This window comes from Ranitomeya imitator, chromosome 2 (genome assembly GCF_032444005.1).
Source record: "Ranitomeya imitator isolate aRanImi1 chromosome 2, aRanImi1.pri, whole genome shotgun sequence".
Classification (NCBI taxonomy): domain Eukaryota; kingdom Metazoa; phylum Chordata; class Amphibia; order Anura; family Dendrobatidae; genus Ranitomeya; species Ranitomeya imitator.
Window position 1 is genome coordinate 392,654,556 of NC_091283.1, and position 12,971 is coordinate 392,667,526.

The 12,971-nt window shown below is 51.3% G+C and overlaps 1 protein-coding gene across 2 annotated transcripts in view; it reads left to right on the plus strand.

Moving 5' to 3' along the window:
• Window positions 1-373: 373 nt before the first annotated feature.
• The window catches only part of LOC138666998 (zinc finger protein 665-like), a 42,313-nt gene continuing 29,715 nt past the window's right edge, over window positions 374-12,971 (plus strand). The window contains exons 1-5 of one of the 2 annotated variants that reach the window (XM_069755211.1): window positions 374-448; window positions 6,811-6,959; window positions 7,089-7,268; window positions 7,351-7,474; window positions 7,558-7,655. In XM_069755211.1, coding sequence (XP_069611312.1) covers window positions 6,882-6,959; window positions 7,089-7,268; window positions 7,351-7,474; window positions 7,558-7,655 — 480 coding nt within the window. In that variant the 5' untranslated portion in view covers window positions 374-448; window positions 6,811-6,881. Of the gene's footprint in view, window positions 456-6,810; window positions 6,960-7,088; window positions 7,269-7,350; window positions 7,475-7,557; window positions 7,656-12,971 lie in introns of both variants that reach the window. The other variant, XM_069755212.1, reaches the window with a different exon arrangement.

The following is a 12,971-nucleotide window of genomic DNA, read 5'->3' on the forward strand; positions in this document are numbered from 1 at the left end:
GTATAGTGAAGATTCTGGAACATGAGAAAGTTCTATCTGCTCCGACTGTGAATGATGAACACAAATATCTCCATAGATCCCAACCGTCCCGGAAACAGCGGACAGTCCTGGATTTGGGTCTCTGCCCTGCAGTCTCGGGGGTCTGCTGAATGCCCCTCATTGCCCTTATGCCCCCTCTGACATTTCAGAAAGCAGTGGGAAATGTCTTTTTCCGGGGGGTGAGGGGGCTAGGAGGTTAGAAACATTTGCCTGCTGCTGAGGAAAGTTTCTCCCTCTCTCTATTCTGTGACCCTTTGTAGTTCTGCTTCCAGGACCTGTGATGACCTCACTGTCATGTGATCAGTCACATGGGGGAGGAGCAGGATGGGGGCTTGTACTAGTAAGTGAAGGGTTTTCTGAATTGTTGAAAATGGTGACATGTAAGAGCTGAAGAGAGAAGTCTGCACTGGTGAGCGGTAATGGGGGAGCAGGGACTGTGTGATAGAGGGGACAGGACTCAGTCCTGGGGGGCACCGGAACTCTGCACATTAGGGTACAGCCGGCTCCACATGTAAGAGCTGGAGGGAGAAGTCTGCACTGGTGAGCGGTAATGGGGGGCAGGGACTGTGTGATAGAGGGGACAGGACTCAGTCCTGGGGGGCACCGGGACTCTGCACATTAGGGTACAGCCGGCTCCACATGTAAGAGCTGAAGGGAGAAGTCTGCACTGGTGAGCGGTAATGGGGGAGCAGGGACTGTGTGATAGAGGGGACAGGACTCAGTCCTGGGGGGGCACCGGGACTCTGCACATTAGGGTACAGCCGGCTCCACATGTAAGAGCTGAAGGGAGAAGTCTGCACTAGTGTGCACAAATCCCTAGTTAGACCGCACATGGAGTACTGTGTCCAGTTTTGGGCACCGGTGCTCAGGAAGGATATAATGGAACTAGAGAGAGTACAAAGGAGGGCAACAAAATTAATAAAGGGGATGGGAGAACTACAATACCCAGATAGATTAGCGAAATTAGGATTATTTAGTCTAGAAAAAAGACGACTGAGGGGCGATCTAATAACCATGTATAAGTATATAAGGGGACAATACAAATATCTCGCTGAGGATCTGTTTATACCAAGGAAGGTGACGGGCACAAGGGGGCATTCTTTGCGTCTGGAGGAGAGAAGGTTTTTCCACCAACATAGAAGAGGATTCTTTACTGTTAGGGCAGTGAGAATCTGGAATTGCTTGCCTGAGGAGGTGGTGATGGCGAACTCAGTCGAGGGGTTCAAGAGAGGCCTGGATGTCTTCCTGGAGCAGAACAATATTGTATCATACAATTATTAGGTTCTGTAGAAGGACGTAGATCTGGGTATTTATTATGATGGAATATAGGCTGAACTGGATGGACAAATGTCTTTTTTCGGCCTTACTAACTATGTTACTATGTTACTATGTTACTAGTGAGCGGTAATGGGGGAGCAGGGACTGTGTGATAGAGGGGACAGGACTCAGTCCTGGGGGGCACCGGGACTCTGCACATTAGGGTACAGCCGGCTCCACATGTAAGAGCTGAAGGGAGAAGTCTGCACTGGTGAGCGGTAATGGGGGAGCAGGACTGTGTGATAGGGGGACAGGACTCAGTCCTCGGGGGCACCGGGACTCTGCACATTAGGGTACAGCCGGCTCCACATGTAAGAGCTGAAGGGAGAAGTCTGCACTGGTGAGCGGTAATGGGGGGGCAGGGACTGTGTGATAGAGGGGACAGGACTCAGTCCTGGGGGGCACCAGGACTCTGCACATTAGGGTACAGCCGGCTCCACATGTAAGAGCTGAAGGGAGAAGTCTGCACTGGTGAGCGGTAATGGGGGAGCAGGGACTGTGTGATAGAGGGGACAGGACTCAGTCCTGGGGGGCACCGGGACTCTGCACATTAGGGTACAGCCGGCTCCACATGTAAGAGCTGAAGGGAGAAGTCTGCACTGGTGAGCGGTAATGGGGGAGCAGGGACTGTGTGATAGAGGGGACAGGACTCAGTCCTGGGGGGCACCGGGACTCTGCACATTAGGGTACAGCCGGCTCCACATGTAAGAGCTGAAGGGAGAAGTCTGCACTGGTGAGCGGTAATGGGGGAGCAGGGACTGTGTGATAGAGGGGACAGGACTCAGTCCTGGGGGGCACCGGGACTCTGCACATTAGGGTACAGCCGGCTCCACATGTAAGAGCTGAAGGGAGAAGTCTGCACTGGTGAGCGGTAATGGGGGGCAGGGACTGTGTGATAGAGGGGACATGACTCAGTCCTGGGGGGCACCGGGACTCTGCACATTAGGGTACAGCCGGCTCCACATGTAAGAGCTGAAGGGAGAAGTCTGCACTGGTGAGCGGTAATGGGGGAGCAGGGACTGTGTGATAGAGGGGACAGGACTCAGTCCTGGGGGGCACCGGGACTCTGTACATTAGGCTACAGCCGGCTCCACATGTAAGAGCTGAAGGGAGAAGTCTGCACTGGTGAGCGGTAATGGGGGAGCAGGGGCTGTGTGATAGTGGGGACAGGACTCAGTCCTGGGGGGCACCGGGACTCTGCACATTAGGGTACAGCCGGCTCCACATGTAAGAGCTGAGGGGAGAAGTCTGCACTGGTGAGCGGTAATGGGGGAGCAGGGACTGTGTGATAGAGGGGACAGGACTCAGTCCTGGGGGGCACAGGGACTCTGCACATTAGGGTACAGCCGGCTCCACATGTAAGAGCTGAAGGGAGAAGTCTGCACTGGTGAGCGGTAATGGTGGAGCAGGGACTGTGTGATAGAGGGGACAGGACTCAGTCCTGGGGGGCACCGGGACTCTGCACATTAGGGTACTGCCGGCTCCACATGTAAGAGCTGAAGGGAGAAGTCTGCACTGGTGAGCGGTAATGGGGGAGCAGGGACTGTGTGATAGAGGGGACAGAACTCAGTCCTGGGGGGCACCGGGACTCTGCACATTAGGGTACAGCCGGCTCCACATGTAAGAGCTGAAGGGAGAAGTCTGCACTGGTGAGCGGTAATGGGGGAGCAGGGACTGTGTGATAGAGGGGACAGGACTCAGTCCTGGGGGGCACCGTGACTCTGCACATTAGGGTACAGCCGGCTCCACATGTAAGAGCTGAAGGGAGAAGTCTGCACTGGTGAGCGGTAATGGGGGAGCAGGGACTGTGTGATAGGGGGGACAGGACTCAGTCCTGGGGGGCACCGGCACTCTGCACATTAGGGTACAGCCGGCTCCACATGTAAGAGCTGAAGGGAGAAGTCTGCACTGGTGAGCGGTAATGGGGGAGCAGGGACTGTGTGATAGGGGGGACAGGACTCAGTCCTGGGGGGCACCGGGACTCTGCACATTAGGGTACAGCCGGCTCCACATGTAAGAGCTGAGGGGAGAAGTCTGCACTGGTGAGCGGTAATGGGGGAGCAGGGACTGTGTGATAGGGGGGACAGGACTCAGTCCTGGGGGGCACCGGCACTCTGCACATTAGGGTACAGCCGGCTCCACATGTAAGAGCTGAAGGGAGAAGTCTGCACTGGTGAGCGGTAATGGGGGAGCAGGGACTGTGTGATAGGGGGGACAGGACTCAGTCCTGGGGGGCACCGGGACTCTGCACATTAGGGTACAGCCGGCTCCACATGTAAGAGCTGAGGGGAGAAGTCTGCACTGGTGAGCGGTAATGGGGGAGCAGGGACTGTGTGATAGAGGGGACAGGACTCAGTCCTGGGGGGCACCGGGACTCTGCACATTAGGGTACAGCCGGCTCCACATGTAAGAGCTGAAGGGAGAAGTCTACACTGGTGAGCGGTAATGGGGGAGCAGGGACTGTGTGATAGAGAGGACAGGACTCAGTCCTGGGGGGCACCGGGACTCTGCACATTAGGGTACAGCCGGCTCCACATGTAAGAGCTGGAGGAGAAGTCTGCACTGGTGAGCGGTAATGGGGGGCAGGGACTGTGTGATAGAGGGGACAGGACTCAGTCCTGGGGGGCACCGGGACTCTGCACATTAGGGTACAGCCAGCTCCACATGTAAGAGCTGAAGGGAGAAGTCTGCACTGGTGAGCGGTAATGGGGGGGCAGGGATTGTGTGATAGAGAGGACAGGACTCAGTCCTGGGGGGCACCGGGACTCTACACATTAGGGTAGAGCCGGCTCCACATGTAAGAGCTGAAGGGAGAAGTCTGCACTGGTGAGCGGTAATGGGGAGCAGGACTGTGTGATAGAGGGGACAGGACTCAGTCCTGGGGGGCACCAGGACTCTGCACATTAGGGTACAGCCGGCTCCACATGTAAGAGCTGAAGGGAGAAGTCTGCACTGGTGAGCGGTAATGGGGGAGCAGGGACTGTGTGATAGAGGGGACAGGACTCAGTCCTGGGGGGCACCAGGACTCTGCACATTAGGGTACAGCCGGCTCCACATGTAAGAGCTGAAGGGAGAAGTCTGCACTGGTGAGCGGTAATGGGGGAGCAGGGACTGTGTGATAGAGAGGACAGGACTCAGTCCTGGGGGGCACCGGGACTCTGCACATTAGGGTACAGCCGGCTCCACATGTAAGAGCTGAAGGGAGAAGTCTGCACTGGTGAGCGGTAATGGGGGGCAGGGACTGTGTGATAGAGGGGACAGGACTCAGTCCTGGGGGGCACCTGGACTCTGCACATTAGGGTACAGCTGGCTCCACATGTAAGAGCTGAAGGGAGAAGTCTGCACTGGTGAGCGGTAATGGGGGAGCAGGGACTGTGTGATAGAGGGGACAGGACTAAGTCCTGGGGGGCACCGGGAGTCTGCACATTAGGGTACAGCCGACTCCACATGTAAGAGCTGGAGGGAGAAGTCTGCACTGGTGAGCGGTAATGGGGGGGCAGGGACTGTGTGATAGAGAGGACAGGACTCAGTCCTGGGGGGCACCGGGACTCTGCACATTAGGGTACAGCCAGCTCCGCATGTAAGAGCTGAAGGGAGAAGTCTGCACTGGTGAGTGGTAATGGGGGAGCAGGGACTGTGTGATAGAGGGGACAGGACTCAGTCCTGGGGGGCACCGGGACTCTGCACATTAGGGTACAGCCGGCTCCACATGTAAGAGCTGAAGGGAGAAGTCTGCACTGGTGAGCGGTAATGGGGGGCAGGGACTGTGTGATACAGGGGACAGGACTCAGTCCTGGGGGGCACCTGGACTCTGCACATTAGGGTACAGCCGGCTCCACATGTAAGAGCTGAAGGGAGAAGTCTGCACTGGTGAGCGGTAATGGGGGGGTAGGGACTGTGTGATAGAGGGGGCAGGACTCAGTCCTGGGGGGCACCGGGACTCTGCACATTAGGGTACAGCCGGCTCCACATGTAAGAGCTGAAGGGAGAAGTCTGCACTGGTGAGCGGTAATGGGGGAGCAGGGACTGTGTGATAGAGGGGACAGGACTCAGTCCTGGGGGGGCACCGGGACTCTGCACATTAGGGTACAGCCGGCTCCACATGTAAAAGCTGAAGGGAGAAGTCTGCACTGGTGAGCGGTAATGGGGGAGCAGGGACTGTGTGATAGAGGGGACAGGCCTCAGTCCTGGGGGGCACCGGGACTCTGCACATTAGGGTACAGCCGACTCCACATGTAAGAGCTGAAGGGAGAAGTCTGCACTGGTGAGCGGTAATGGGGGGGCAGGGACTGTGTGATAGAGGGGACAGGACTCAGTCCTGGGGGGCACCGGGACTCTGCACATTAGGGTACAGCCGGCTCCACATGTAAGAGCTGAAGCGAGAAGTCTGCACTGGTGAGCGGTAATGGGGGGCAGGGACTGTGTGATAGAGGGGACAGGGCTCAGTCCTGGGGGGCACCGGGACTCTGCACATTAGGGTACAGCCGGCTCCACATGTAAGAGCTGAAGGGAGAAGTCTGCACTGGTGAGCGGTAATGGGGGGCAGGGACTGTGTGATAGAGGGGACAGGACTCAGTCCTGGGGGGCACCAGGACTCTGCACATTAGGCTACAGCCGGCTCCACATGTAAGAGCTGAAGGGAGAAGTCTGCACTGGTGAGCGGTAATGGGGGAGCAGGGACTGTGTGATAGAGGGGACAGGAGTCAGTCCTGGGGGCACCGGGACTCTGCACATTAGGGTACAGCCGGCTCCACATGTAAGAGCTGAAGGGAGAAGTCTGCACTGGTGAGCGGTAATGGGGGACCAGGGACTGTGTGATAGAGGGGACAGGACTCAGTCCTGGGGGGCACCGGGACTCTGCACATTAGGGTACAGCCGGATCCACATGTAAGAGCTGAGGGGAGAAGTCTGCACTGGTGAGCGGTAATGGGGGAGCAGGGACTGTGTGATAGAGGAGACAGGACTCAGTCCTGGGGGGGCACCGGGACTCTGCACATTAGGGTACAGCCGGCTCCACATGTAAGAGCTGAAGGGAGAAGTCTGCACTGGTGAGCGGTAATGGGGGAGCAGGGACTGTGTGATAGAGAGGACAGGACTCAGTATTGGGGGGCACCGGGACTCTGCACATTAGGATACAGCCGGCTTCACATGAGAAAGCCTATCAATCACTAGAATTCAGTCACAGCTATATACCTAGTGTGCGCCTCTGCAGGTGGAGGTCTATGCATGGAGAGTCTGTGTGTTGTGACTGTTACACAGCCGCAACACATGCAGCTGCGGCTCGTAACAGCTGATTATCGGGATCACTCCAGGTATCCGGATTCCTGATGCAGCTATTTGGGAAGGAAGCACTATCGTTATCCGGATAAGCATATATGCAAAGCTAATCGATCAAACCTAGATTTCTTACATTGGATCTTTATGATGTTACATTGTCATCTTCTCCCTATTTAGGTCCCTACAATATCGGATCCTGTCAGTGGAGATCTTCTATATAAGAGAATTCTCCCGACTGACTGTCAAGGATGGATAGGGACAGGAACAAGATGGCGGAGAGGATATTACACCTCAACCTAGAGATCCTCTTCCGGCTTACTGGAGAGGTGAGAGATGCCCATGATGCGACATTAGATTGTACTTATCTATGGGGATAACAGATGGACAGAACTGGAGAGGTGAGGACTCTGGGAATGTCTGTAGTGAGATTTATTAATGTGTCTCTCCATAACCAGGATTACACAGTAGTGAAGAAGACCTCTAGTGAGCGCTGTCGGGACCCTGTGTCTGAGGGATGGGGAAGACCCCTGAGCCCAATCACAGGACCTCCACCTCACCCCCTTATACATGAGGACATCAATGACCAGAAGATCCTAGAACTCACCTACAAGATGATTGAGCTGCTGACTGGAGAGGTGACACTGGTGGGAATGCTGGGACATTATACAGTAACACTATGGAGGGATCCGGGGATGACGGTATCATTGTATGTGGCAGGTTCCTATAAGGTGTCAGGATGTCGCTGTCTATTTCTCCATGGAGGAGTGGGAGTATTTAGAAGGACACAAAGATCTGTACAAGGACGTCATGATGGAGGTTCCCCAGCCCCTCACATCACCAGGTAATAGACAGGACTAAATACACACGGCCTATAATTATCTGTATGTAAAGAATGAATTCTGTCCCTGTATGTGTTTCCTCCAGTTCTATCCAGTGAGAGGACAGCACCAGAGAGATGTCCCCATCATCTTCTTTCACAGGACTGTAAACAAGAAAATCCTGATATTCCTCAGGATCATCAGGTAGATGGAGAGAAGGTTTTATCAACCAAAAAAGAACCAAAAAAATGCCCCTAAAATATAACTTTTATTCTATTAGGTAAAAATGACCTAAAAAAAGGGTCCGGAGACAATAGTTAATCTTAACAATATAACTTAACACTAAAAAGGATAGAGGTATATAAAGTGAGGGGATGCTCTCTCCCTTGCTCACCCTACCTTACTGCGGAGGTTGGCACCCTAAATTCGACATGGCGCCCCCACTCGACGACGGCTCTCCCTTAAGACCCTAAGGGGGACTAACAAAGAAACACCATCACCAACACCAGTATAATTAAAGTGCTAATGTGCTTTAAAACTGCTAAATAAACACCTGCATAGGTATATACCAATATTTTCATATACCAATTTGTTCTTGTTTCAGGATTCCTTTTAGTATGAGTCCTGATACCTTTTATAACTAAGGTGAAGCTGTGAGCAGAGATATATGGAATAGTATTTTAACAATAGGCTTACTAATTGTGCCGTATCTTAAATCATCACATATAACCTCATAGTAGAGATGCAAAAAAATTTAACCAGACACAAACACCTCCCAACCATGACTCAGCCTCTCCGTGCCAGCCGGACAGACTAAAGGTATGGCGGGCAAATTATAAAAAGTGATATTGCAGCGTTGGAAGGGTGAACAAAAATAAGAGCCACCTTCACAGAATGCAGCATTAGTGCTGCACAAGGTGGCTCTTTTAGTTAAAAACGCCAGGGGGTGACAGGTTCCCTTTAAGGCTACTGTTTACTATGGTACAAGGATAATGACCCCTACCATGACTACGTGACCCTTGTTGTTTAGTCATGGATTGCTTCCTTCCCTGACCTATTGTCTTTTTCCCCAATACCCTGTAGACGGTAAGCCTTTGTGGGTAGGGTCCTCTGTCCCTTAAAAGTTTCTCTATATACTGTATGTTTTGCATGTAATCCTTTATTCACATGTACAGCACCCTGGAAATATGGGTGCTTTAAAAATAATTCATGCTAAAATGCCTCCAATGTATCGGTTGTATGGGTAAGGGTAGAGGTGTCTTATAACGACATCAGTGAAATGGCTACCTGAGGAGGGGAGTTGTTGGTATTACTTTATAGATCATCAGATCACCCAGATATGTGTGTGTGAATATATATATACAGACCAAAAGGTTTGGACACACCTCATTTAAAGATTCTTCTGTATTTTCATGACCATGAAAATTGTACATTCACACTGAAGGTATCAAAACTATGAATTAACACATGTGGAATTATATACTCAACAAAAAAGTGTGAAACAATTGAAATTATGTCTTATATTCTAGGTTCTTCAAAGTAGCCACCTTTTGCTTTGATGACTGCTTTGAACACTCTTGGCATTCTCTTGATGAACTTCAAGAGGTAGCCACCGGGAATGGTCTTCCAACAACCTTGAAGGAGTTCCCAGAGATGCTTAGCTTTTGTTGGCTCTTTTGCCTTCACTCTGCGGTCCAGCTCACCCCAAACCATCTCGATTGGGTTCAGGTCTGGTGACTGTGGAGGCCAGGTCATCTGGCATAGCACCCCATCACTCTCCTTCTTGGTCAAATAGCCCTTACACAGCCTGGAAGTGTGTTTGGGGTCATTGTCCTGTTGAAAAATAAATGATGGGCCAACTAAACGCAAACCGCATGGAATAGCATGCCGCTGCAAGATGCTGTGGTAGCCATGCTGGTTCAGTATGCCTTCAATTTTGAATAAATCCCCAACAGTGTCACCAGCAAAGCAGCCCCACACCATCACACCTCCTCCTCCATGTTTCACGGTGGGAACCAGGCATGTAGAGTCCATCCGTTCACCTTTTCTGCGTCGCACAAAGACACGGTGGTTGGAACCAAAGATCTCAAATTTGGACTCATCAGACCAAAGCACAGATTTCCACTGGTCTAATGTCCCTTCCTTGTGTTCTTTAGCCCAAACAAGTCTCTTCTGCTTGTTGCCTGTCCTTAGCAGTGGTTTCCTAGCAGCTATTTTACCATGAAGGCCTGCTGCACAAAGTCTCCTCTTAACAGTTGTTGTAGAGATGTGTCTGCTGCTAGGACGCTGTGTGGCATTGATCTGGTCTCTAATCTGAGATGCTGTTAACCTGCGATTTCTGAGGCTGGTGACTCGGATAAACTTATCCTCAGAAGCAGAGGTGACTCTTGGTCTTCTTTTCCTGGGGCGGTCCTCATGTGAGCCAGTTTCTTTGTAGAGCTTGATGGTTTTTGCCACTGCAATTGGAGACACTTTCAAAGTTTTCCCAATTTTTCGGACTGACTGACCTTCATTTCTTAAAGTAAAGATGGCCACTTGTTTTTCTTTGCTTAGCTACTTTTTTCTTGCCATGATACAAATTCTAACAGTCTATTTAGTAAGACAGGACAATCAGCTGTGTATCCACCAGACTTCTGCACAACACAACTGATGGTCCCAACCCCATTTATAAGGCAAGAAATTCCACTTATTAAACCTGACAGGGCACCCCTGTAAAGTGAAAACCATTCCCTGTGACTACCTCTTGAAGCTCATCAAGAGAATGCCAAGAGTGTGCAAAGCAGTCGTCAAAGCAAAAGGTGGCTACTTTGAAGAACCTAGAATATAAGACATAATTTCAGTTGTTTCACACTTTTTTGTTAAGTATATAATTCCACATGTGTTAATTCATAGTTTTGATGCTTTCAGTGTGAATTTACAATTTTCATAGTCATGAAAATACAGAAAAATCTTTAAATGAGATGGTTTGTCCAAACTTTTGGTCTGTACTGTATATATATATATATATATATATATATATATATATATATAAATAAGAAAGAGAGAATAGCAGGTACATGACTTCTAAATAAAATTCTCAGCTACCAACAACAACAGTTACTTAACAGTTTTAGGCAGTGGCACATATTTTATACAATATCCTGTAGTTATTAGTTGTTTTTGGCTTTCCTTCTGTACTTTCGTTGACTTCTTTTCCATTCAGTCCAGTGCCTCTGTACAAGCCGAGTACTGGCTTGGCTATCTAGACTTTTCTAAACTGCAACTATTATTATTATTATACATTTTTATAGCGCCATTTATTCCATGGCGCTTTACATGTGAATACGGGGCAAATATAGACAAATACATTAAACATGAGCAGATAACAAGGCACACGAGTACATAAGGAGGGAGGACCCTGCCCGGGAGGGCTCACAGTCTGCAGGGGGTGGGTGAGGATACACTAGGAGAGGGTAAGGCCGGGGTCACACTAGCTCTATGGCATTCGATGCAAAAGCATCGGATTGGATATGCTAACGACCCTTGGCTCCTGCTCTGCTGCGAGTGGGAGCCAAGTGCCATGCGTCTGTGCGCTGAGGCTCTCGCATCAAGCGGATCGGAGCACAGCTGCGGAGGAGGCGGAGAAATAAATTTCTCCATCTCCTCCATTGCCGGGGTCAGCGTATATCGCACATCACTCAGATGATATCATAGAGATGTGCGTTGTCTCACTCGCACCCATAGGCTTATATGGGTGCGAGCGAGCTGCGGCTTGGCTGATGTGAGGTGCCTCATAGATGAATACTAGTCCGAATGCTATGCATTTTTTGCTGCATAGCACTTGTCCATATTCATTGCTAGTGTGACCCCAGCCTTACACTTAGCCTCTGTACTCGCCATCTCAGGGTCATCACAGGCCCTCGGCTATCTTTCTGGACATCCAGTTCAGTAGCAGCAGAGTTGCTTGTTCCTTACCTGGTACCAGGTCCTGACAGCTGCAGTCTAGTTTCTCAGCCAAGTATCGGGATCAGGTTAGAAGCACACTGTCCCCATCCTTCCTTATCACACACACCCTGGTTCGGCCTTCTTGCTTCCCAATCTCTCACTTCTCTCTTCAACTCTCAATCTACAACTGAACTCTTCACAACACACAGGGGTGTATTCATAGACCAAAGTGTGTGAAAGAAGTTAAGCGGCACTCACCAGAGATGTCTACTCTGTCTCTCCCCGCATGCCCCTGTAACCTGCTCGTCACTTTTTATGTCCAGAAACCATGAAATCGAATAAAGGACTAGCACAATTTTCGCAATGGAGAGTGCCAGATAACATCTTTCACATACTTTGAATACTGTTTACATTTATGCAGATCACCTTGTACCATTCATTCAGCTGCTGAAGCTCTTCTATGTGGGATCTCCTCTCCTTGCATGGGATTTGCAGTAGTGTGAACTGGTGCCACAGTCTACTCTTTTTTTTCTTTTTTTTTTTGGGACACTCTATTCATAGATCAAGCCTCTCCTCTCTTGCAGATTTTTCTTCATACCTAATATCATGTCTCAAGTGTCAGCAATGAGCAGTAAATGGTGCCACAACCTCAGTCTACAGAGCCCCACATAGGAAATTTACACTACAACTACAGTGTGTATGTATGTATGTATATATATATATATATATATATATATATATATATATATATATACAGTGTATATATCTATATATCTGCCAAGTCTCCTCCCAGCTGCAGATCTGACCCTCTGTAACTCTCCCCAGCCCAGCTGCAGGGTTGACCCTCTGTAACTCTCCCCTGCCCAGCTGCAGGGTTGACCCTCTGTAACTCTCCCCTGCCCAGCTGCAGGGCTGACCCTCTGTAACTCTCCCCTGCCCAGCTGCAGGGCTGACCCTCTGTAACTCTCCCCTGCCCAGCTGCAGGGCTGACCCTCTGTAACTCCCCTGTCCAGCTGCAGGGCTGACCCTCTGTAACTATCCCCTGCCCAGCTGCAGGGCTCACCCTCTGTAACTCTCCCCTGCCCAGCTGCAGTGCTCACCCTCTGTAACTCTCTTCTGCCCAGCTGCAGGGCTCACCCTCTGTAACTCTCTCCCCTGGCCAGCTTATGGGATGACCCTCTGTAACTCTCCCCTGCCCAGCTGCAGGGCTGACCCTCTGTAACTCCCCTGTCAAGCTGCGGGGCTGACCCTCTGTAACTCTCCCCTGCCCAGCTGCAGGGCTCACCCTCTGTAACTCCCCTGTCCAGCTGCAGGGCTCACCCTCTGTAACTCCCCTGTCCAGCTGCAGGGCTGACCCTCTGTAACTATCCCCTGCCCAGCTGCAGGGCTCACCCTCTGTAACTCTCCCCTGCCCAGCTGCTGGGCTCACCCTCTGTAACTCTCCCCTGCCCAGCTGCTGGGCTCACCCTCTGTAACTCTCTTCTGCCCAGCTGCAGGGCTCACCCTCTGTAACTCTCCCCTGCCCAGCTGCTGGGCTCACCCTCTGTAACTCTCCCCTGCCCAGCTGCTGGGCTCACCCTCTGTAACTCTCTTCTG